The sequence below is a fragment of the Trachurus japonicus genome, chromosome 15 (genome assembly GCF_045865225.1).
Source record: "Trachurus japonicus isolate A0001 chromosome 15, Traja_1.0".
Classification (NCBI taxonomy): domain Eukaryota; kingdom Metazoa; phylum Chordata; class Actinopteri; order Carangiformes; family Carangidae; genus Trachurus; species Trachurus japonicus.
Window position 1 is genome coordinate 24,900,895 of NC_140921.1, and position 21,272 is coordinate 24,922,166.

Below are 21,272 nucleotides of genomic sequence, written 5' to 3' on the forward strand. Positions count from 1 at the left end.
ATTAGTGTGATTGCATTAGTTTGCATTCCTGACAAAATTCCCCATTCCCGGGAAGCGGAGGGCATCACATGCTGTTTTTGGGGCAGACCAGTGTTTGTCATTTATGTTCCTTTCCCAGTTGAGTCTTGTCTGCTGCTCTAATGTGATAAAAGGAAGTTAGTCTAAGGCTCGCTAGATGTCTGGCTTTCAGCCCAAAACACACTCAATCAGAGACCTCTTCAGGAGATTCACCCTGCTGTGCCTCTCCATGAGGGCTGCGCTCTAAACCTTATACTGCCCGCTTTGTCCCAAGATACTGATCAAATTAACATTGTGTCTTTCTTCAGAGCTCGTTAGCTTGTGTAATTCTGAGCCATCAACAGTAACCTTGGCTTGCAGACTGATCTTATGGTCAGAGTCTTCAAGCATGTTGGGAGCAGAGCAGGGTGTCATAAACAATGGCACAATGGCACACCACCATTACCTAGAATTGAACCTTTCCTTGATGCACTCTACAAAAACCGAAGACTACGTTGTGCCAGATAAACTGTTAACTCATGCATAGTGGGAGAATTCTTACTCCCACCTGTAAAGCCATTCGAAGGTCCCAAAAGTCTAAAACTCAAATCAGAATACCAAAACGCATCTAAGCATGTGTCAAGTCCAACCCCATGAAACCACTGTGGGGCTCGTCTGCCAGTCCGTCCCCGTTTCGATTGACAAGGTCTTGACCCTCTGTTGCTAGGCTTTCCCACACACTGGTAATTGTTGGAGGCAGTCAGCTGAGGCCACCAGTCATCCGTGGACTGAAGTGAGACAAAGGGCAGGAAGATTGAGAGAATACTGATGTATAAGGGTGAGCTGACACCGACTGGCAACATGCACACATTTTATACATGAGCTGCCACGTAAAGGGGGGAAAGCTCTGTTCTGGTCCATGGCATTTTTATCTTTGTAAAAATATGTTTGCGATATTTTCCATCACAATAACCTTTATGCTAAGTGCTACTTTGATTTGAGCAGAGAATATTTACCCTAGCAGTTTTCTTTTTTTGTGGTTATCACATCTTGATGTTTTCTTTTGGACAAGTCAGACGATCACAGACAAGTGCATAGTTTTTGTAAGACACTTAATAGAACATTAATTTCCCAATAGTCGTGCAGACACATCCTTAACTTTAGTAAAAGGTGACCTTCGTTAACAGGTGAGAAATTGACATGCAGAAGACAAAGTGCAGACTATGACTAAAACTGACGAAAAAAATTCACTGATCGGTCATATGGTGGCGCCCTCTCCTCTAGTTGACCTGCAAGTAGAGGCAAGGAAGAAACTTCACTTCAATTATTATTTACAGAAGGACAATGAGAAAGGGAAACGCTGTTATGGGAGAAAAAAATTGATTTGCTCTGCGCCAGCACATAGCCTTTTAATGCCAGTGAACAGCTAATAAAACCCTCTCAATATCCTGCTTTAGGCAAGGAGCTAAACTAACTCATTCCTAAGAAAGGAAGACAACTGCACAGAGTTAGGGGAGTATAGACCTCCGTCTAGAATTAGAACCTAAATAGCAGCGGCCTTCCCCTACACACCCTCCTCCATTCAGTCTCTCGCGTCATCCTCGGAGCGAAGCTGTAGCAACGTCCCTTAAGTCTGGGTTGTAGTCGAATTTAGTCATTCTGTCTGCAATGCTGCAGCCCAGGGGACGAGCCTGGCTCAAAACAAAGCTTTTAGTGTGTATAAGTATTCCCAATTACTAAATGAATAACCCCTTCTGTTTGTTCACCCTCTTTTCCAGTTCTACACTGTGAGCCTGAAATCAGTGCATGGCTTTGTCTTTATATGACTCTGTGTGTGTTTTTCTTTTTTTTGCCCCATTCACTTCAATGCTTTTTGCTTCATTATCATTCTGGGTTTTGGGGCAGTACTTGTTGCTCCTCTGTGTCATGTTGTGGGTGGTCTGAGTCCATCCATTACTTCCTTGTCCAGGGAGAGGCGAAGTTCACACGAGACCCACATCCATTTGCTCTCTGCAGCGGGCAGCTTTTGCACTCATGTGTAAACCATAATCAGGCTAGCCTGAGAAAGATGTAACAGCAACTTAACCAGCCGCGGCATTTCTGGCCTCCCTGTCCCTTGTAGCTTATTGTCGTTGACACGATGACGTAGTGCTTCAGGAATCCACTCTGCTGCTCCTCAGCTTTCTACACCACTCAAAAGTTGTAGTGCAGAAGTGCAGAAACATGGAGTGCTTTAGGGTAGATCTAAGTTGTATCACTACTCTGGAACAAAGTGGCATAATCCTCATTTATGTGGTACAGACTAGACTTTTTCTGTACAGACCCGAGGCAGTGATTGCATCGCGAAGCTTATAGAACGGGAAAAAAGTTTTTTATGCTGAGAGAGGGGAAATTTGAGGAGACGGACAGGACCATACTATTTTGCAAAGAGATTGGTAGAGAGATGGCTAGACAGAGGAACAGGAGGGAGGGGACTTGCTGTGAGAGGCCTGGGGTGATGTTTGGGGACATAGGGGGTCGTTGCGGTTTGTCTCGCTGTCAATCACCCACACTCTGATTTCCTTTGTTGTCTTTGAGCTCAATGCCCCTCAGCAACCTGTGGCTGTCCTTCCTCTTTGTGTTACAGTGTGGGAACTTTGCTGTGCTGGTGGATCTCCACGTTCTGCCCCTGGGCGGCCAAGAGGACGCCAGCTGGTTTACTACGGACCACATCGAGGTACAGAGACACAGGCAGAAGGGCGTGTGTGTGAATAAGTGTGTGAGTGAATATATGGCTTCTGTTCTGCTGGGGGCCTTTTCAAAAGACAGCGGTACCGTGGAATCTAAAATGACTTTGAGCTTTCTGTCTTTTCTTCTTAGGGGTTTTCATTGTTGTAAAACTCTTCCCATCTCTCCACCTCAACACTTGTGGAGTTAGTTGCCTTCCCGGCCTTTCACTTGGCACTTGTCCTGTTCTTGTCCTGTGCTCATCATTAGTGTTTTAAGTCAAATCAAAACCTTTCGTCCTCTCAGCAGTCCAACATCATGTCATTGTATCAAAACATCTCCACACTATTTGCAGGAGGTTACAGCCCTGGTTCAAGATACTGTGGACCAGAGGGTGAAGCAGTACAAAGAGTCCCTCCACAATAGAAGACTGCTCAAACAGAAGAAGGAGCTGCCACCTGCTTCTGCCTTTTCTGTCAAAGGTAACACTGGAGTTTTTGATCTTCATTACACTACACGAGTGGGAAATGTTGTGGGTATTTGTTATGGTATGGTTTATAGGTGTGTGATTCATTACTGTGTGCAACATACTGTGTTTACTCGAAGCATGAATTCAAATTGTTATTTCGTAATGTTTATGCTCTTTGAATTCACCGTTGCTCACTCTTCTGGAATGCAGTCGTCTTTGTCTTCCCTTTCCTTGTCTTAGGTGTGTCTGTCATCAACTTCTGAATAAGTGAAAGGATTTACTTTGGCTGTGAACTGAAAACCATTATTTATTCTCTTGGCAGTCAGTGCAGAGATATGGCTGTGTGCATGGAGGTCAGCCACTGAGCTCCGAGAGCAGGATGGGAATGGAGTTAAGAAAGAGTCAAAAAACATTTCAAGGCTCCCTTTTTGAGGGCAGTGTGGGTGTAAAGGCAACAGAACTAGTTGGGACATGGTGGCTATCTACGCCCAGGGTGTGACCTGCGACGGCAAGAGCTGATACAGGTTTTCATATTGTGTTGCGCTGTTTAACTTGGCATGTCTTGGATTCATTTGTGCATACAAATATGGCTAATATCTGTTACCCATATAGTCAATGTAATGTTGGCACACCTGTGTTTATCTACACTTGTACTTACCTGGATGACACTTGAAACAATTGCCGTGATACATTTACACATGTAACCAATACACACACTCAAAGAAATATCAATAAGTGCAATGGAAATAAGTCGATTCAACTTTTTAATCAATTTTTTTTAATTTTCTGTATCGAATGAGACTACATTCCGCAGCCACCCACGCACGCGTCTTTGAAGCACTGTAAGCCTAGCTTCAGAGGAACCCCCAGCTGCGTGTTGTAAGGCAGAAAGGTTTGTCACAGGTAGCACTTAAAGGCAGTTAAACAGGGCCCACTCAGCGGGGCAGGCATGACTGTGAGAGTGGGATTACAGGGCAGTTGGACTCATAAAGTTTCTCCTATGGCTGCAGCTCTGCCTCTCACGCTACTCCCCTCCACTTAAGCCCTCCTATCCACTTAAACTGTGCAGTCGTGTTTTCACTTGACACACAAAATGCGTGTGCACCCCAACTTGTGTCATTTTCTTGATAAACATATAGCGGGTATAAATAGGCACAGGGGCATGAAAGCGACCGCTCATACACATCAGTTCCAGTGAGAATCAAAAGCAGCGATAGAGTGTTGGAGAGATATATCCTCCCCCTGGGCTAGGTGTGAACAGGCTGACAGTGTAAGGTTACTGAAAAGCCTGACGCATATTCCGTCTGACAGACTGAGGAGAGACAGACATCTCTAATGATGGAGATCACAGACTGAGGCTCCACACACACACTTACACGCACATATTCACTCCACTGCATGAACAAGGGGACTATCAGTGTTTCAGCAGTGAAATATGCATGTAAAAATGATTAAGCTCCTTGCAGCTCTGCCAAAAAGAATGTAACCAGTGGAACATGACTCCATACCATATCGATGAAATTTCCCCTCCCGGAACATGAAAAGGTATAGCGCCTCAAACAGGCCTACACAGTTCATGTGTTGTAGTCCTATTAAAGGTCTTAAGTGAGTGTAATGACATTCTTGGTCTTTTCATTGTCCCATGTAAGGGAGGCAGCAGAGCAGTTAAGGTGGAGACTGTGACTGTGAGAAGTGAGCAGGCAGGCTGGAGCCATAAAAAGGGGAGGACAGACTATAGGCTTAGGGAGGGAAGCCCAGCAAACCTCAGGGTGGGTATTAAGTATTGGGGTCGTCTGTTCTGCAAGCAGGTCAAACGCTAACCTGCTAATCCTCACAGGACTTTCAGACTGTCCATAGCAGTGATGGAAGCTGGTTTTTCCGTATGTATCTGCTTCAACACACAAGACCTATTTGCATCTGTGTGTCAGCCTTATGTCATTTGAGAGCAGAATTAAGCTTGGAAATCCTGCAGCGAGACTTGCATGTGCTGGAACACGTGTATGTCGTTGCATATAAAGAAAGGTGTCGGGGAGGCTATAGTGCTGGTGTCTAGGGCCAAGAATAGGCGGATGGAGTGTGGTGCTATGTGTGGGATGGTATGGGAGGAGGGGGACTGTGTGGGTCTTGTATGAGGCGGTGTTTGAGCTGGTGCCAGTGTGAAATCACAGGGGCTTCCGCCAACAGACAGCAGTAAGAACAGCGTAACAGCCTCAGCTGTTGGCACTTCAAATGAGCCATCAACAGCTTTTAACATTCCAAGGCCCTTCAGGGCAAGTGTTTGTATCTGAGTTATCTCTATGGGTTATTGTATTTATGTACTTATGATGTGTTGGGTGTATCTGTGTGGGTATAGCACCCAGTGAACATGTCAGACAGCGGCTTATATCCCATGTCTTCTGCCAACATAAATCCAAGTCATTTCTTCAAATCTTAGCTGGAGAGGCCAATTTCCAACTGTCAGCCCCCCACCCCCCTCCCATTTTTTTTTTTACCCAGGCTACTTGAGACTTCATGATTAGCTCATAGTGATGTGATTTATTTATGTTTTTAGAGAGATGAACAGAGGGAACTTTTCCCACCAAATATTTTGGCTCTGGACAAGCAGAGTGGACATGCTAGACTTTAGAAGCTTGGGAGAGGCCTCTTGCATTCTCCCTGGTAGACCGTGATGAACACACCCACATTTCTCAGAGTAATTACTGATTGAAAATGAGCTGATAACAGGTTCTCTATGCTTTGACAAATATACATTTTATGCTTTGTGACAAAAAGAGCGCCACAATAATCTTGATGAAAATGCTTGTGCTTTGCAGAAGGCCTGTTCATGTATTCATGGAGCTCTCACTGCACAGGCTGCCCAAGAGATTCTTGTTTATTTCATTATAACCAGCGTTGGATTAAATTTTGTGCGCTTCCAGTGAGCGGTGGTTATGTTAATTTGTTCTTGTACTGCTTTATTTCAAGGAAATATTAAAATGGTAGATAATAATGGGCTATGTATTTGTGTGTATGTGGAGACAGAGTGTAAACCGAGAAGGTCCATTTTACATGGATTCAGTTAAGATGCCATTTCAAACTGCCAAAGCACATTACCAGATGTCTTACGTCTACTTGTTGGTATTGATACAGCCACATTGATCGTTCCATGTGACACGGAGCTTGGGTACAGTCGAGTCTGGGTTTTTAGCCCTCTTACCAATCCAGAGTTAGAGGAGCCCTGGCGAAGTGGTACCTAGAGTCGGTTTTAGCCCATGGCAGAGCTGGTTCCCTCTTCCTCTCCCTGCACAGGTGCCAGGGCTTAGAGGGAGGGAACACCTGCCAGCCTGTTTCCCCATGGCCACGGCAGGCTGGAGAGGCATTTTCCCAGGCTCCCCAGATGAATGGTCACTAATAGCCGTGGGAGAGGGCTTTGCGAGTGCTGCACAGTGTACCACTGACTCCTCTTGGCAGCCCCATGAAGGGGGCTTAAGGCAGCCTGGCTACGGCCATTGCAGGAAAAGCACAAGTGTTGCTGGATTGCTTTACCGTTGGAGAATGTGTTTACGAATGACCATCTCCCTCCCAGTGAAGAATGCGGAGGATGTGTAGAGACTAAAAGGGAGATGGTTAATTTTTGCTTTGCCGTGTCATAGATTTCGCTTTGTTTGGTTTCCCTGGCACTTTGAAGGCCTGCAGCGGCCCCCAGGCTAAAACGGTTTATCAAATTAGGAAAAACTGTTGGGTCAAATGAGACTTTGTGTGTGTAACATGCACAACGGCATACACCATTACACAAGTTGTGGATGTCCATTTTCAGGGAGAAACGGTTATGCCAGCTTTTGCGGCTCCTGCTGTGACACAGCTCACATTAACCTTCTGATGACATACAAGTAATTCTGTAGTGTCAACCTGTCTTAACCCACCTTGTTCTTTCTCAGTGCTACCACAGCTATTGCTATTTATGTGAGTGGCCGTTATGAGGGGACCGGTCTGTAAATAGAGAGGCATGCCTGTGGCAGAGTTACCTGCCCTGCTCTGTGTTACTGGGCGTGAGGCAGGCTGGGATTTAGGCGAGTGGGAAATGGAGACCTGTGACAGGAACAAAGGAATTCCAAGGCCCAGGCTGGAAATGGATCCTGATCAGAGTAGCCGCTCCAGCCAGCCTGCCCCTCTCCCCACTTGCCCTCCCTCCTCTTGCCCCTGCTGGGCAACCCCCTTCTCCCTGGTGCTTTGTGGTGTTGCTGTGGCTCTTTAAATCCTTGCTGTAAGCCCCCGGCCTTACTCAGCAGCAACACACAGGACAGTCTGACTCCACTGTTAACCCCCCTTCTTTTTTTTGTCCTTTACATTTCTATGCATTAATGCACCCTCTCCTCTCCTCTCCTCTCCTCTCCTCTCCCCTCCTCTCCTCTCTCCTCTCCTCTCCTCTCCTCTCCTCTCCTCTCCTCTCCTCTCCCCTCCTCCCCTCCTCCTCTCCTCCCCTCCCCTCCCTCCCCCCCCCCCTCCCGTCCTCCCTCCTCCCCTCCTCCTCTCCTCCCCCCCCCCCCCCCTCCTCTCCTCTCCTGTGCCCTCCATTAACTGCTCTTCTCTTCATGTCGCCTCTTCATGTTTTCGCACTTTCTCTCCTTCTCCCTCTCCGCAGGGTCAGCTGCAGTCTCTTAGGACACAACCGCAATCCCCGCCATAGCTGTCACACCACACTCTGTTCCCATATAATTAGGGCCTCAGCCTGAGCCTGAGCACGGATCACATTCATGTGACTGTTCCCCTTTACCACAATCTGGTCTGGGAGACGGCACACACTCCCTTGAACTCATGCTAAGTGTTCAGCATGACCAGAGTGCCTTGTTTCAGGAATTACTGAAACATTTCCGAGGATATTGTTGTTTTTCTCTGCCCTCTCCTTCACTTCAAAAGAAATGGGCCTTTGTCACATGCTCCTCCTGAGCTCTATGGTTTTTCCTGTGGGCAGGTGTCTCTGTAGTGCAGACTGCCAAATTTGCCACGTGTTGTCGGGAAATGCCAAGGATGGCAACAAATTAATGTTTTCCAGGCCTTTTGTTTTCTCAAGGTCAGTGTGTTACATCTCTTAAAAATAACAATAAAATTCGGAACCTCAGATTTTGTTTCCTCTTTTCCCCATTGTCATAACCCATCTGTTATTATTAGACACAGGTAGCAAAGGGTAGATAGAGTTGCTGTGTGTGCCATGGTTCATCTGTTTGGATTTATAAACACAGGCTAGCAGATTTACAGAGGATCCAGCAAGCAGAGACAGCCTGCTTCCAATGAGACATCTGAGTTTTAAAGGGCCAGCACAGTGCATAACTCAAGTCCACAAAGTGCTCTGCACAACATTAATCCAAAGGAGCTCAATGCAGAATAAGCAGTTTGCATCTTCCTCGTTCTGAATGTCCTTTAATATAAACAGAGGCTGCACTTTGAGAGATTTGTGGTCTCTCGGGCTAATTAAGATATAATGATGATTAAATGTGACATTTTGTATTGTGACTGCATTTTCTCTCATCAGATTATGTTTCTGAGAAATAGATTTTTTTCCCATGATAATTGTTCGCCGCTCCAAAATGCTCCCCACCACTTTAGTCACATGCTGCATTATGGGTTGGCCTGAGCTACCATGCTGCGGCGTATTTTGTAACTGCGATGAAGGGGTCACCCAAATGTTAAATTGAACACTCATGTGCAAATATTGTTTCAGGTGGACGTTGAGCAGGATGATAAGGCACAGTGCTCTGCTACGGCCGTAGTTACAGTTACACACAGAGAGTGATGTCCTTCCAGGAAAGCCCCCACTTACATATGGCTAACTTCCTCATGCGCTCTCATCCCTCACCACTCCACCCCTCTCTCTCGCTCTAAGCCCCGACTCTCCACCCACACTTGAGGACAGAGGGAGGGGGTCCACATCAAAGCAGGGATGTCAAAAGAGCAGAAGTCTCAGGCACTGATGTCTGACTGTCCTGCTGATTTGACTCCTGTTCATAAAGGGGTTTGCGTGGGAATTGCAGTTCTCCTGACATAGTCACCACATTTACTAGAATCACAGTTAATGAGAGAAGTGAGGTTACTGCAGGAAATCGGAGAATGCCTTTACATGCACTGCAATAACCCAGGTTACTGTAAAGTCTGAGTTTACATGCAGCTGGTGGGTAGTCAGATTTCTCTTTTTGTTTTTCTCTCCATGTTTTCGAACCAGCGCTGGCATAATTGTAGTGTAATAATGATATATAATACTGCAGCCCCATTTTTTTTCATTCTTGGTGGAAACATTTGCACTAACTGACTGAAAGGCCTGTCATATTTTCCTTATTGTACAGGAGCCTGAATTTGAAAAAGAATCCTCTCTTCATCCGTGGAAACTCTGTCTTATTTAGACCTGTTTACTGCAGTTTTGATTTTAGTCAGACTTTGGATTGAACTGTTTTGCATACAAGTTTACAAGTTATCATCTTTGTTTTTTCTGTTGCAAAGCAGAAATCTTGCTGTTTCTTTTCATACCTTACCCTATTATAGAAATCTGATTTCTCTTTGACATGACTTTAATGAAATCACATCACTGCACTCAGCTTGGAGTTACGAGGTAATTTGAGTGCATATAAATACACTTAGAGAGCACCTCGTTTAAGGTCATGGACCCTCTGTGGTCAGACCTCTCCATTGCTGGGACGTGTGGAAGTCACAGCAGAAATGCTTATGGATTCCTGCATGAGTCACACCAGCACGGGCAGGAATGCAGATTGTGAGCGGCTCTGTTTTCTATGGCAGTTTTAATGATCTCCTCAGGATATGACTGAAGTTAATGAAGTCTTTTCCACGGGGACTTACCTTTGACCCTGGTCTGAATGCTTCTCACCCCTGTCTTTTCCATTTTACAGTCCTAGTGACTCTGGATGCCTTTTGGTTTGTTGACTTTTCTTTCCTCTCATTGTTTTCCCAGGAAGTGGTGAAAGCTGCAGGGATGTGTGTGTCTGTGCGTGTGTGTGTCCCAGAAGTACAGTATTCTAGCCTTGGCACCAGCCCTCTGGAGTCTGTGTCTTTTTTTTCTGTCAGTTGTGCTGTGGTATTTTACAATATGGTAGAAGTCTCTCCATACAAGCAGTCACAATTTTATCTACCACATTTCTGAAAACATGGCGTGCTAGCTTGTTTACTGTTTGATTTGACCTGTCATAATATTGTTGTGCATTGGGTTTCAAAACAATTAAGCAAGAACATCTTCTCCTGAACTAAGTACGAATGAAACTCTCGAAAAATTCTTCTCTGCACATTTGTGTACTGCACCACTGTGGGCCACATTTGCCACAGAAAGGGGCCACTCATTCCCAGAGGAGGCACCAGCAAACTGTTTGTTAGAGAGAAACATGAATGTAAGCTTAGCACGAGAGAACCTGGGCAGATGGCCAAGAGCAACTCTGTGCTGTGCAGGACGTTATAAAGTTGGAGCAACAGCTGATGTCTCAGGCCATGGTGTTGCACTGGTTCCCAACTCTGTATCCAGACATCCCTGTCAAAGTTGTCCTGGGAATTGGCAAGCTCAACCCACCAGGGAAAGCAATGAGAATAGTTGTAGAGCTAGATATGAGGCTAAAGAGTCCAACGGACTAAATCAAAGCTTCTAAAAACATAGAAAGCTGTGAGTGTGCAATGAAAGATGCTTGATTCCTGCACCGAGAATAGGCAGGGAATACAAAACAGAGATATGGATCTGCATTCCACATCCAGAGTGGACGATAGATGACCACTGCTCTGCTATTTAAAGAATGACAAAATATCAGACTTTTTTCCAATAAAGGAATGCTTCTATTGTTAACTACAACCATGCAGCACATACCATTAAAGTGTGTTTGTGCAATGTTCCCTTTGGGATTAATAAAGCAATCTATTTAAAGCTTGTTGGCTTTTCCATTATCTTAACATGCTTCTTGTTCGCTGAGTATTAATGGAACAAACTTCCACGGATGCCAGCTCTGAAGACGGATCAGGGATGTGCTACAGTAGCATACGGCATGTTGGACCAGAACGGCACCATTTTTGTCGTTTGTCTTTGTATTCCAGCACAGTGGATCTGTAACAGGTTCTGCAATTGGATCAGGTCAAAGTGCCAACACTGTGCAGCTATGAATTTAAGGTGTTTGCATCCAGCTCTGAACAAGTGTATGGTAATAGAAGCAACTTTACACTAATTGCCCTCCGGTTTTACAAGGTCAAACAAATTGTGTAATTGGATGCTCCAATGTTTCTTGAGAAACTGTGTTTTATTTGATTGTTATATTGTTATATTGATTGTATACATTTTTACATCCGCTGTTGTTGGTAATCGTGCAGCAGGACATTTCTCTTAAACTTAGAGACAAACAACCTTAGGAGAGGTTTTTAGAGCTTAACAGAGGAATGTTTATGAGCGGCCATGTCAATCACCTGACCTCATTTCAACATGTGTCTCACTCACTGAAGATCAGATTTAAGCCCCCAAAGCCCACCAAACAACTAAAAACTAAAGATGAGTGCACTGGAGTCCTGAAGAGGTCCACTAGGGAAGTTACTAAGCTGATCCCAGTGTCTAATGCCCCTTGGGTAACACTGCTGCTAAGGATTTGCTACCAAAATACTAAAAACATGAATCAAAAATGGATGTAAGCAGCACCCTCAAAGTAAAGCAGGGTGTTATTGTAGTACTATGTCATTGTAGCCATTGTTTTCTTGCAAATCCATTTTGTGAGGGTACAAGAAGAAACAATGTGTTATGTTATTATCCGCGCAGGCTGCCCTATTTATACAGAGTTACAAGGTTACCTGGGGTCTTGTTTTGACAAAACACAGTAAAATTATTCATGTTTCCCATTTATCATCCACCAAACCATCACATGGTCGCTCTGTTGCAAAACAGATCCCAGGCTGCAGATCTTGGTGCCAGACTTATTTTCTGCCCTCGCAACGACGTAGTTAAATGTTTTGATTTTATATCCCAGCCAGAGTAATTAGCTTGCACAATGGAAAAGTGATGGGGCCTGAAAAGCTGGTAAGATGTGTCAACTGACACGTAATGAAACAGATACTCAGCAAATACAAAAACAAGCACTGTCATGGATTGATGCCAAGTCACATTCTTAAAGTTTTTATTTGTGATCACTTGAGGTGTCTGCAGGAATTTTATTTTATTTTTTTAACTTAGATTAGTTATTTATTGTTTGTTTGCTGACAGATTAAAATGTCTGACAAATTTTGACAAAACTATTAAACATACTTAAGCATACTTAATAGATTTTGAAGATCAAACACATTCCCATAGATGCTACACTGTGTGTTACAGCCTGTTAGCTGGGTAAACAAATATGATCCTGTTAGCTCTGCAAACATTTTGCATGAAATTGCCTTCTTTTATTGAAGTGAATAGATATTTCAAAAGCTTAATATTAAGTGGAGTTGAGGATGCATCTTTAGCTGACAGCCTGATTTCAGTGAGTTATTGTTCCATTTATTCATTTTTCTTTTACTTCACTCACTTATTTGCAGTGTCCCTCTATTTTGGTCATTTGAAGTGGTGACTGGTATTAAATTTAGCCACGAGAACAGAGAAACAATACACTGGTGGTGTCATCAATCACTGGCCAGTGAACTTAACCGTCTACCTGTGACAGTTTTGTGGCAAAGTGTCTCTGTAATTGCCTGTCATTATCCAAAGAATCACAAGACGGCTCCTTTTTGAAGACGATAATTAGATGTTTCGAGCTGAAGTTGAGATGACATCAGCGAACGGAGAAAGGGGAAATGTTCACACAAGCCCTTTCACACTTGTCTGCAGCTCCCTGTGTTGTATGTTCACCTGAATGTACCACATAGTTGTACCAGTTGTGGATCAACTTTTGGAGGCGGTATTTGTAAAGTTTTCCAAGTTTTGCTGACAGGTGACTGTCAGTGTTGTTGCCGATGGGTAAGAAACCTCCCCACTTCCAAACTGTCAGCTTTTCAGCAACCAAGACAGCCTTTGACTTGATGACAATGCACATCTGACATTATCCAGGGAGTTCTGAAAGAGCCTGAAGTGCAAAGGGTCAAGGTGTTCTCCAACTGTGGAAGCAATAATCCTTTAATTGAAGTTAAAATACAAAACTCCCCATAGTTAGCATTAGCAGTTAATAAGGTTTTCACACGACAACAGAAACACGAGCGCACCAAACAAGAATAAGACATAATGGAGAGGTGGTAAAGTCAGGTATACTTTTACAGTCGGCGTATCAAGCAGAAGAAAAAGGTACAAACAAGGTAGCGGAGGACGAGCAGCAGGCTCCATCAGCTTCCCAGCGCTGTTGTGTTGTTTACAAAGAACAACTCAATAGCGTGTTAGCCAGACCCTTGCTTTTAGTCAACAAATTCCTCCCAGATTAGGCAACAGGCCACTTCTTCAGCGCAGCACATCTGACATACCATGACAAACATTCCATGACAAACAGAGCAGAGACTCGGGCCTTAGTTTCTCCGCTTGTGCCAAACTGGGAGGTCAGTCAAATTAAAACCGAATGAGCAGTTTCAGTGAGCTGGTTTGGTTTGTCTGCTGGGAACCTCACTGTGAACATTTCTGCAGTCACTTTCCCTGTCCTACTTGTGCAGCATGTGGTGGAGTGCCATATTGTAGAGCTCACATGAAGGGGCTTTACACAAAATATTTGCATAGTGTGCCCTTTGATTAACCGCGTTATCTCTTTGTATGGAAAACATTTGCGTGACCGAAAATGATTTGAATGCCAACAGCAGCTGTTTCGTGTCACGATGGCAAATTGAGAAAATTGTTATCGGTGTATCAGGGAATGACGACAGCGCAGCATGCACCATCCACAACTAAGCCGGTGGTATCTGGTGACAGTGATCAAGCCTTTGAAAAAGTTGTCACATGTTGTATAGTAGTTTTGCTTGTGTGTGTCTTTCTGCTGTTTCTCACTGCCATCTGTATTTCTGTCTTTGTTTTGTTTATAGGAAAAAAATTCAGCCTGGTTGCCAATTTCTTGAAGCGACACTACAACCTCAGATGTATTGTCAAGCAGCTCTATGGGGGTACGTATAAGCTCCATGTTTTCAATGAATCAATTCCCAGTGAAATGAATCAGAAATAGACATCTCAATGACTCGCGCTTGGCCAGATTTCCCACAGAAAGAACAAGTCATCTGTGGTCGGCATGTTGATTTTTCTCCCCCTCACTTGTTTTTATGTCCTGTCCCTACCTGTCTTGGGTGTTGTTGAGAACAGGCAGCCATTAAGTGGTTCCCTTAAGAGGCTACTGAGAGTGGGAGCGAGATTGGAGGGCTGTCTGCGTGGAGGGCAGTGAGAATCTATCTCCATGGCCCATCTAGTGCCTGTGACCCTTGGCCACCTCTTCATGGGACCAACATGGCTCCCTTCCTGTCAGTAAAGTTAATATCTGCTCCCTAGGGGCTTGGATGTTAAAGCAGCGCTGACCTGCTGCAGCCTGAGATGATGGCTTCTCTCAGCAGGTCCGCTACACATCACAAAGGTTGTGTAATTTGGTCCGCTGAGTTAGCTGCATGTAGTGGACAGGTCAGATTTTTTATTCTGATTGACTTGTTAGATATTTCAGATGTATTTAGACTACAAGGCTAAGACACATTGGGACTTATATTCAGAATTCAGGTTTTATTTTCTGGTTGATTTTTATTTTATTTTAATTTTCATCCACAATAGGGATGTCGCGGTTACTTGTTTTCACAATTAATCGTGGTATTAAAAGGCAAAATAAATTAATCGTAAAGATTCCTAAGTACGTCACTTTCCAAAACTGTTTTATTTATTTATTTAATTATTTATTTATTATGTCGTAAGCCATGGAGGCGTGCCCGAGTGGTAAAGTTTGGCAGAGGAAGACTTGTTCCCTCCAAACAAAGATATTAAGTCGATGACGTCACAGACACTGGGTTTAATTATGTTAATGTCAATTAATTTACCGTACCCAACGTAACACTGAATTGGGAGGAAATTAAATGTTAGCATGTCATTTATAATTTAAAAAAAGATTAAAATAAACTTAAACATTTGGTATAGATGACAATCAATGACTGTCATATTTCAAACATTTCCTCTGAAGGATTAATAATTGGTCCTATTTTAATAGATACTTAAAATATTTTGTGTATAGAATTAGTAATGTAATTTTAATTAATGCATAATAACCTTGATAATCGCGATACCGCGATTGTTTCTCTGACAATAATTGTACCAAGAAAATCTATAATTGCGACATCCCTAATCCACAACAAACATTTTTTAGCATAAATGAGCAGTGCTTTAGTTTTACCTTTTTGGAAAAGACTGTAAAGTTTGTTCTGACGCTGACGACAAAAAGGGTCTCTGTTTCATCAAAACAGTGGATCCCATTTAGCGGCTCCATCTGCCCATTAGATTAGGAGATCTAATTTGTGTAAACCTCACATTTTTACCTGAGTGGGTTGGCATGAGAGAGCGTGGCGGAATGTAAATTTCATTGCAGCCTCTCTGTGAGGTTTGTATTCATCTTGAACTGTGAGAGTGAAACGTTTGGTTTGATAGTGGCCTGAGGATTCATCTTCAGAGGCCAAGAATTTCCGCAGTAAATTCCATCTGTCAAGTAGTTGTTAAAGAATCAGTCACCATCCAAACCCACCCACTGACATAGACATCTGTAGTCTTCCTCGGTTGCACACTACACACAAGGTATACATACACTAATGCAAGTGTGTGGCAAGTTGTGTGCATGTATTGGCTGTGTTTATAAACCACAAATCCACACAACTGAACCAAAACCAGTGTATTTAAAAATGGCCACTGTAGAGGAATATGAGCTTCAGACACTGCTGCAAAACATTTGAAGTGGTTTAAGGATGCAAGATGAAGAATGTTTTTATATTTTTGCCAACGCTCCCGTTCATTTGTTCCCATCTCATCCAGGAAGTTGATCCCTCATCAGTTATTTCTTCAAGTTGTCAGGGTATTGTTGGGAATTTTTGGATTTATTTCCATGGCATATTGGAGTTGTTGTAATAGGTCATAGGTCAACTACTGGCCAGTGTGATTCTCCAGTTGAGATGATGTTTTAAACTCAGTTCATCTGGAGAGTTTACGGACAATTAGCTTTATTATAATAATTTAGTAGTTTTATTGCTATAAATGGCCCCTGCCTTTGAAGCTGTTGAAATAGTCATTCCTCCCAGGAGCCATTGTTCAAATAATAGTTTCTAATATTCCATGGTGTTTACATGGCTCATAAAGGTCAGCAGTTATCTGTAAACTGTCATTTTCTCTCTTGGTCTGAGGTATAGTAAATACTTGGTGTTTGTAGATGTACATTCAATCCTCCACCACAATTCCCACTGTCTGATTTGGATTCATAATTAGAGGTGAGCCCATGTTATTAACTAGCATGGCCTGGGCTGTTTCTCTGCTTGCCTTCAGATTTGCACGTGTTTCCTGAGCGATATGTTGTGTGTGTGAGCTGTCCAGAGGATGCCTCAGCACACCATGGAAACCCGAGCCTGGCCGCGGTGAGTGCTGTTTATACTCCTCTATTTCCTCTTCCAGTCGCCTGGCAAAAATTCCTGCATGGGTCTGTGTGTTATTATAGGGATGTGTTGCCAAATTGTGCTCTCACTGTATATATGCTGATCCTCTTTATATGAGGGGGTGGGCGCCTAGTAAGTGAGAGGGAAAGAGAGGATGACAGGGGGTTGGGTCAACTGAGGTGGGGTCCAAAGCTGCAGAGTCACCCCTGCACCCAGTTTCTCCTGATTCACCCCAGATGCACGGTTTTAGCTCCTTAGTATCACACACTCAAGATCAGTTTCTCAAAAGATATGTATGCATATATTAAATAAGCTTTTTTTGGCTTATATAACGTCATGGTTTTGATCTTTAATTACCTCACTCTATGTGTACCGTAAACACAATTTAGGGTTGATGTTATATATCATTAATGTATCATATTCTCCACTATACAGCAGGAAAACTGCGACAGCACTCTTCATCATTTTGTTTTGAGTACATTGTTTGGGTTTATAATATGTTTGTTTGCAGTCAGATGTCATAAGCCTTGATTTGTTGGATAAAGTTGGAGTCGGTGGGTATTTCCCTCAAGGAGTCATTGCTGTGTGTATCATAGTGTCCTCTTGCCCATGTTAAAGGCCCACTACTGTAGTTCTTTTTTCTCCATCCATGTTACAGACAACTATCCTTTGGTCAATGCTCATTTGATCCCAAACTCCCCAGAGTATTCTGGGAAACAGTGGTGGAGCCTCTCACCTTGGCACTCACATCAAGGACAGACAACTCTCCCATCACATCCCATGATCAGTGACCCGCTGTTTTTCTATGGGGTTTTAGCTATTGTTTCCCTTTGAAATGTCTCTGCACTCTCCACAGTTTGGCTTCCAATGAAAGCAGCGATTGTAATATTTTTAGTGGAGCAACACAGTCGTCAGTGAAAAGTTCAGATTGTGTAACCAATTTTCCAGTTCAAGGAGGCATTGCTGTCGATTGCGTTCCTCTCCTCAGGATGTGGTTCTTTGGGCTCATACAGTACAAGCACTGGGAATTGGAGGGTGGGAGTCTTGTGGTGGAGCTCTCACTAGCCCAGCCTCGAGCGCGGTTTGTAAGGGAAAGATACCAGACGGCAAGGCTGAAGTTTTTCACATGACAAAAACAATTATTTGTTTACATCCCTTGCTCTCTTCTAATTTGTCAGATAGGGAGTTTTTTGCCATTTTATTGTTGCCAAGGAAGTCAAAAATCGAAAATGAAAAAAGTCCATGTGAGTCACAGCTGATGTAAGTCATAATAATGTTGCTGTCTAAAAATAATGGGGTTTTTGGAGTTCTTTGTCAAAATTGGTCATATGTTAAAGAAGGGGTCTTTTATCCCACAGCTCTTGACAGAACGAGCCTGCCTGTCCCAGCAAAATGCCACGTTTCCCTGTATTTAGGGAGGTTTCGGTTTTGTTGTTAGGATTCAGTTTGTGTGACTTGTTGAGCAAAAATTCTTAACCGCAGTGGAAATGTAGACTCATCAAATTAGCGCTTCTTATAAGGTCAAGGGGTTATGTTTTGAGGGAACTAAGGTGACATCATGGTTGGCCTTATATCCTGTGAAAGCCAGTGTCTCACTCCCACACTTTGAGCATGCTGTATGTTTCTTGTATAGTGCGTTTCCTTATTAGTCATTTTTTCAGCTGTGGTTCACTGAGAAAAGGAGATGGTGAGATTTAGTCATTTCCAGTCCTGAGTGGAGAGGAAACTGGGATAAAAGTTATTGGTGAATTTCAATACCAAAAGTCAATACTGAAACTTACATATTGGTTTCTACGGTTTGTTACCACATCTTATCTGAAACAGCATTACATAACCCATGTATATTTGCTATTGTATCGTGTACAGCTGTTTGGTTACAAGTCCAGAAGAAACATCAAATTTCATTCTTTTACTCACCAAGAGCTCCAGCATTGGAAAGAGACACAGTTGTTAACTCTTGTCTTTATCACAGCTTTTCATCTACAAATGTTGCCAGCTCTCCTATAATGAGCTGCTTGAGCAGTGTTTTATCACCTGTCTTTTGAATGCAACAATGGCTAAAACTCTTGTAAAGCGACAATAACCACCACTCGTTCCTAAACTGTGAGAAAACGTACAAAGCCCCTTTTAGAACCATCAAAGGAAAACAAAACTTTGAATGCTCACACCAAACAGCTAGATTTGTAATGATAATACATTATAGATCAAATGAACCCCTTACTTACTCACCCAACTCTGCATTCAGCTGTTTGATATTTTAACCATTACAAGATGAATATCTGCCTGATGTTCTCAGTCTGTTACGACCTAGAAACCTAGTCAGCGCTGGTCTGCAGAGGTAAGGCCATTTAAACGACTTTGTTTGCACCAGACAGTGGGAAACAAACAAAAGGTAACTCTGAGACAATGTTATCTTTCGTTTTGACATTTGAAGATTCATGTCCTTCATAAAAAGCAGCTCCTACTGCGACTCAGCACCAACAGTGAGGAGGGCAGCATGGGAAGGAAGAGCTAGTGTTTAGGATTGTGGCCGTTGTTTTCTAGTCAGGCGCAGAGTGGGCAGCTGAGGTGAGTGGCGTGCTGGGCTGCAGAAGTTTGGATCAAAGGGAGAGCAGATGTGTTTCCAGCCCCCCCCCTCCTCCCCCTCCCCTCTTCTGAGCTCTGGACAAGCCTGTGTGTTTACTCATGACCTCAGCACGCCTCTGTTCTTCACAGCTCGCAACAGCTAGCAGCAGCGCTTTCCCAAGCGTCCAGAGTGTCTGCTGATCTCCTCTGCACCTCAGCCAAATGCATGGTTATAAACTATTACAGTACATGATCATGTCCCTTCACTTAAGCTGCTTTCACTCATTTGCACGAACTGTGTCAAAACAGTCGACAGCTTGTCTTAATCTGTACACATGGGTGGATCCAAAAACTTTTGTCATTGCTCATGGATAAGAACTGTCGTCTATTTTAGACAAGTATGTGCCCATGCATGTTTGTTGTCTTTGTTGCAGGGAAGATGTGGTGAGCTTAGACAAACAGGGCATGTTTCCTCTGTGGGAGGGAGGGTGGGTGGAGGGCGAGGGGTGGAATTTGTGGACTGGTTTCACGAACATCTCTGCAGGAGGTATTTCGGTCCTGACAGTTAAATAGAGTTGCTGTTTCTTGGTGCCTGTTAGAGGGTTTTTGTATACTCAGTTATGCCATCATAAAGCAGTTCAAAGGCTTCTCAGTGGAAAAAATAAGTCAATTTGTTTTAACTTGAGTAGTTTGGGGGATTCAGGCATTTCATGCAGTGTAAATCATTATTTCTGTGACAGATGAGTCAATAACTGGCTGCATGGGATGGCATCTCATTCGTTTTGTGTATTAGACAAGATACAAGGTGAAAGAAAGTCATAGGAACAAACAATCAGACCTCCACTATAGTAGCAAATGAGTTGATGGTTGATTTCTTTCTTTTTTTTTTGACTTGTCAACTAAAGGTTTGTCTCCATGATGGGTTGAGAAAGGTCTCTGACCTGAAAATACTTGCAAAAGCCATTGGATAAACAGAAAAATGCACCGTCATTAAGCTGCTTTTGTTTTCTTGATTCCTTAGGGGGGATGGATTGTTTTCACTCACCAGAGTTGCTATTGTTTTGTAGATTTTATATGGAAAAACTCTTCTATATGCCAATAAAGTTTAGGATTAAAAATACAATCGTCAACGTCTGAAAGAGTCTGTCATCCTGCAGCAGTTGGGTATTTAGGACCACTCAGAGACTGTTTGGCTGTATCAGTGCATTACTTTCAAGTACAGCTGCATTAAAAGATAACCTACATAATCCTCCTATCTGTGTTCCTGCCTTATCTAAGATGGCAGAGGAGAAACGGTTCATTCCCTGTATTTTATGGAGCCTGTAGTTGGTTATCTTTTTGAAGTTGTTTCCAGGAGTCATTCAGAGTTGGGGCAAGCTATGAGATCCTGTACTGGTATCCTCTTAAACTAGATGATTCATTCTCTCTGTTCTTTTTGCCCTTTTGCCAGGCTTATCTCTGTAATCTGACATCCAGATGTGCTGTCTTGTTGCAGCTCCTGTGGTGGAGCCATGTTGTTTTGGAGGCTCCGCAGCCGGGGAGGGCACTGTTAGTCTACTCTACATGTTGCATCACGAGAAGTGTTTTGCAGCTTTGTGTGGGGGCGAGCAGACTGACTGGCGGTGGGGGGGTTAAATCCTCGTAGCTGAGGGAGAGGTGGTAGCGGTGGCGGGTAGACGTTCTCATTTACCACCATCCCTCCCTCCTTTTCCATGGGACTTTCTCCAGCTAGCTGGAGTTTGCATCATTCCATACAAGATTAGGCCACATCGTTCCCACACAATACTTAACCGTTTTATCCACATAGCTTGTGATAATACGTTGTTCATATACCGCCACTCTTTCTCTCCCTTTCCACCTCTGACCAATCTACTTTCTTCTCTCGAGTCTACAGTATATAGAGAATCTTGGACCCCCAGACCTCTGGACCCCCGGTGATAATAATTCATGCACCATTTCTTTCTATCTACCTTTCTTTTTCTACTAGCTA

At 43.5% G+C, this 21,272-nt stretch overlaps 1 protein-coding gene across 2 annotated transcripts in view; it reads left to right on the plus strand.

Moving 5' to 3' along the window:
* slx4ip (SLX4 interacting protein) overlaps positions 1-21,272 on the plus strand; it is a 30,181-nt gene that overhangs the window by 4,158 nt on the left and 4,751 nt on the right. Inside the window, exons 2-5 of one of the 2 annotated variants that reach the window (XM_085800733.1) lie at positions 2,624-2,713; positions 3,059-3,185; positions 14,144-14,221; positions 16,611-16,699. In XM_085800733.1, coding sequence (XP_085656859.1) covers positions 2,624-2,713; positions 3,059-3,185; positions 14,144-14,221; positions 16,611-16,699 — 384 coding nt within the window. Of the gene's footprint in view, positions 1-2,563; positions 2,714-3,058; positions 3,186-14,143; positions 14,222-16,610; positions 16,700-21,272 lie in introns of those variants that run through there. The other variant, XM_085800732.1, reaches the window with a different exon arrangement.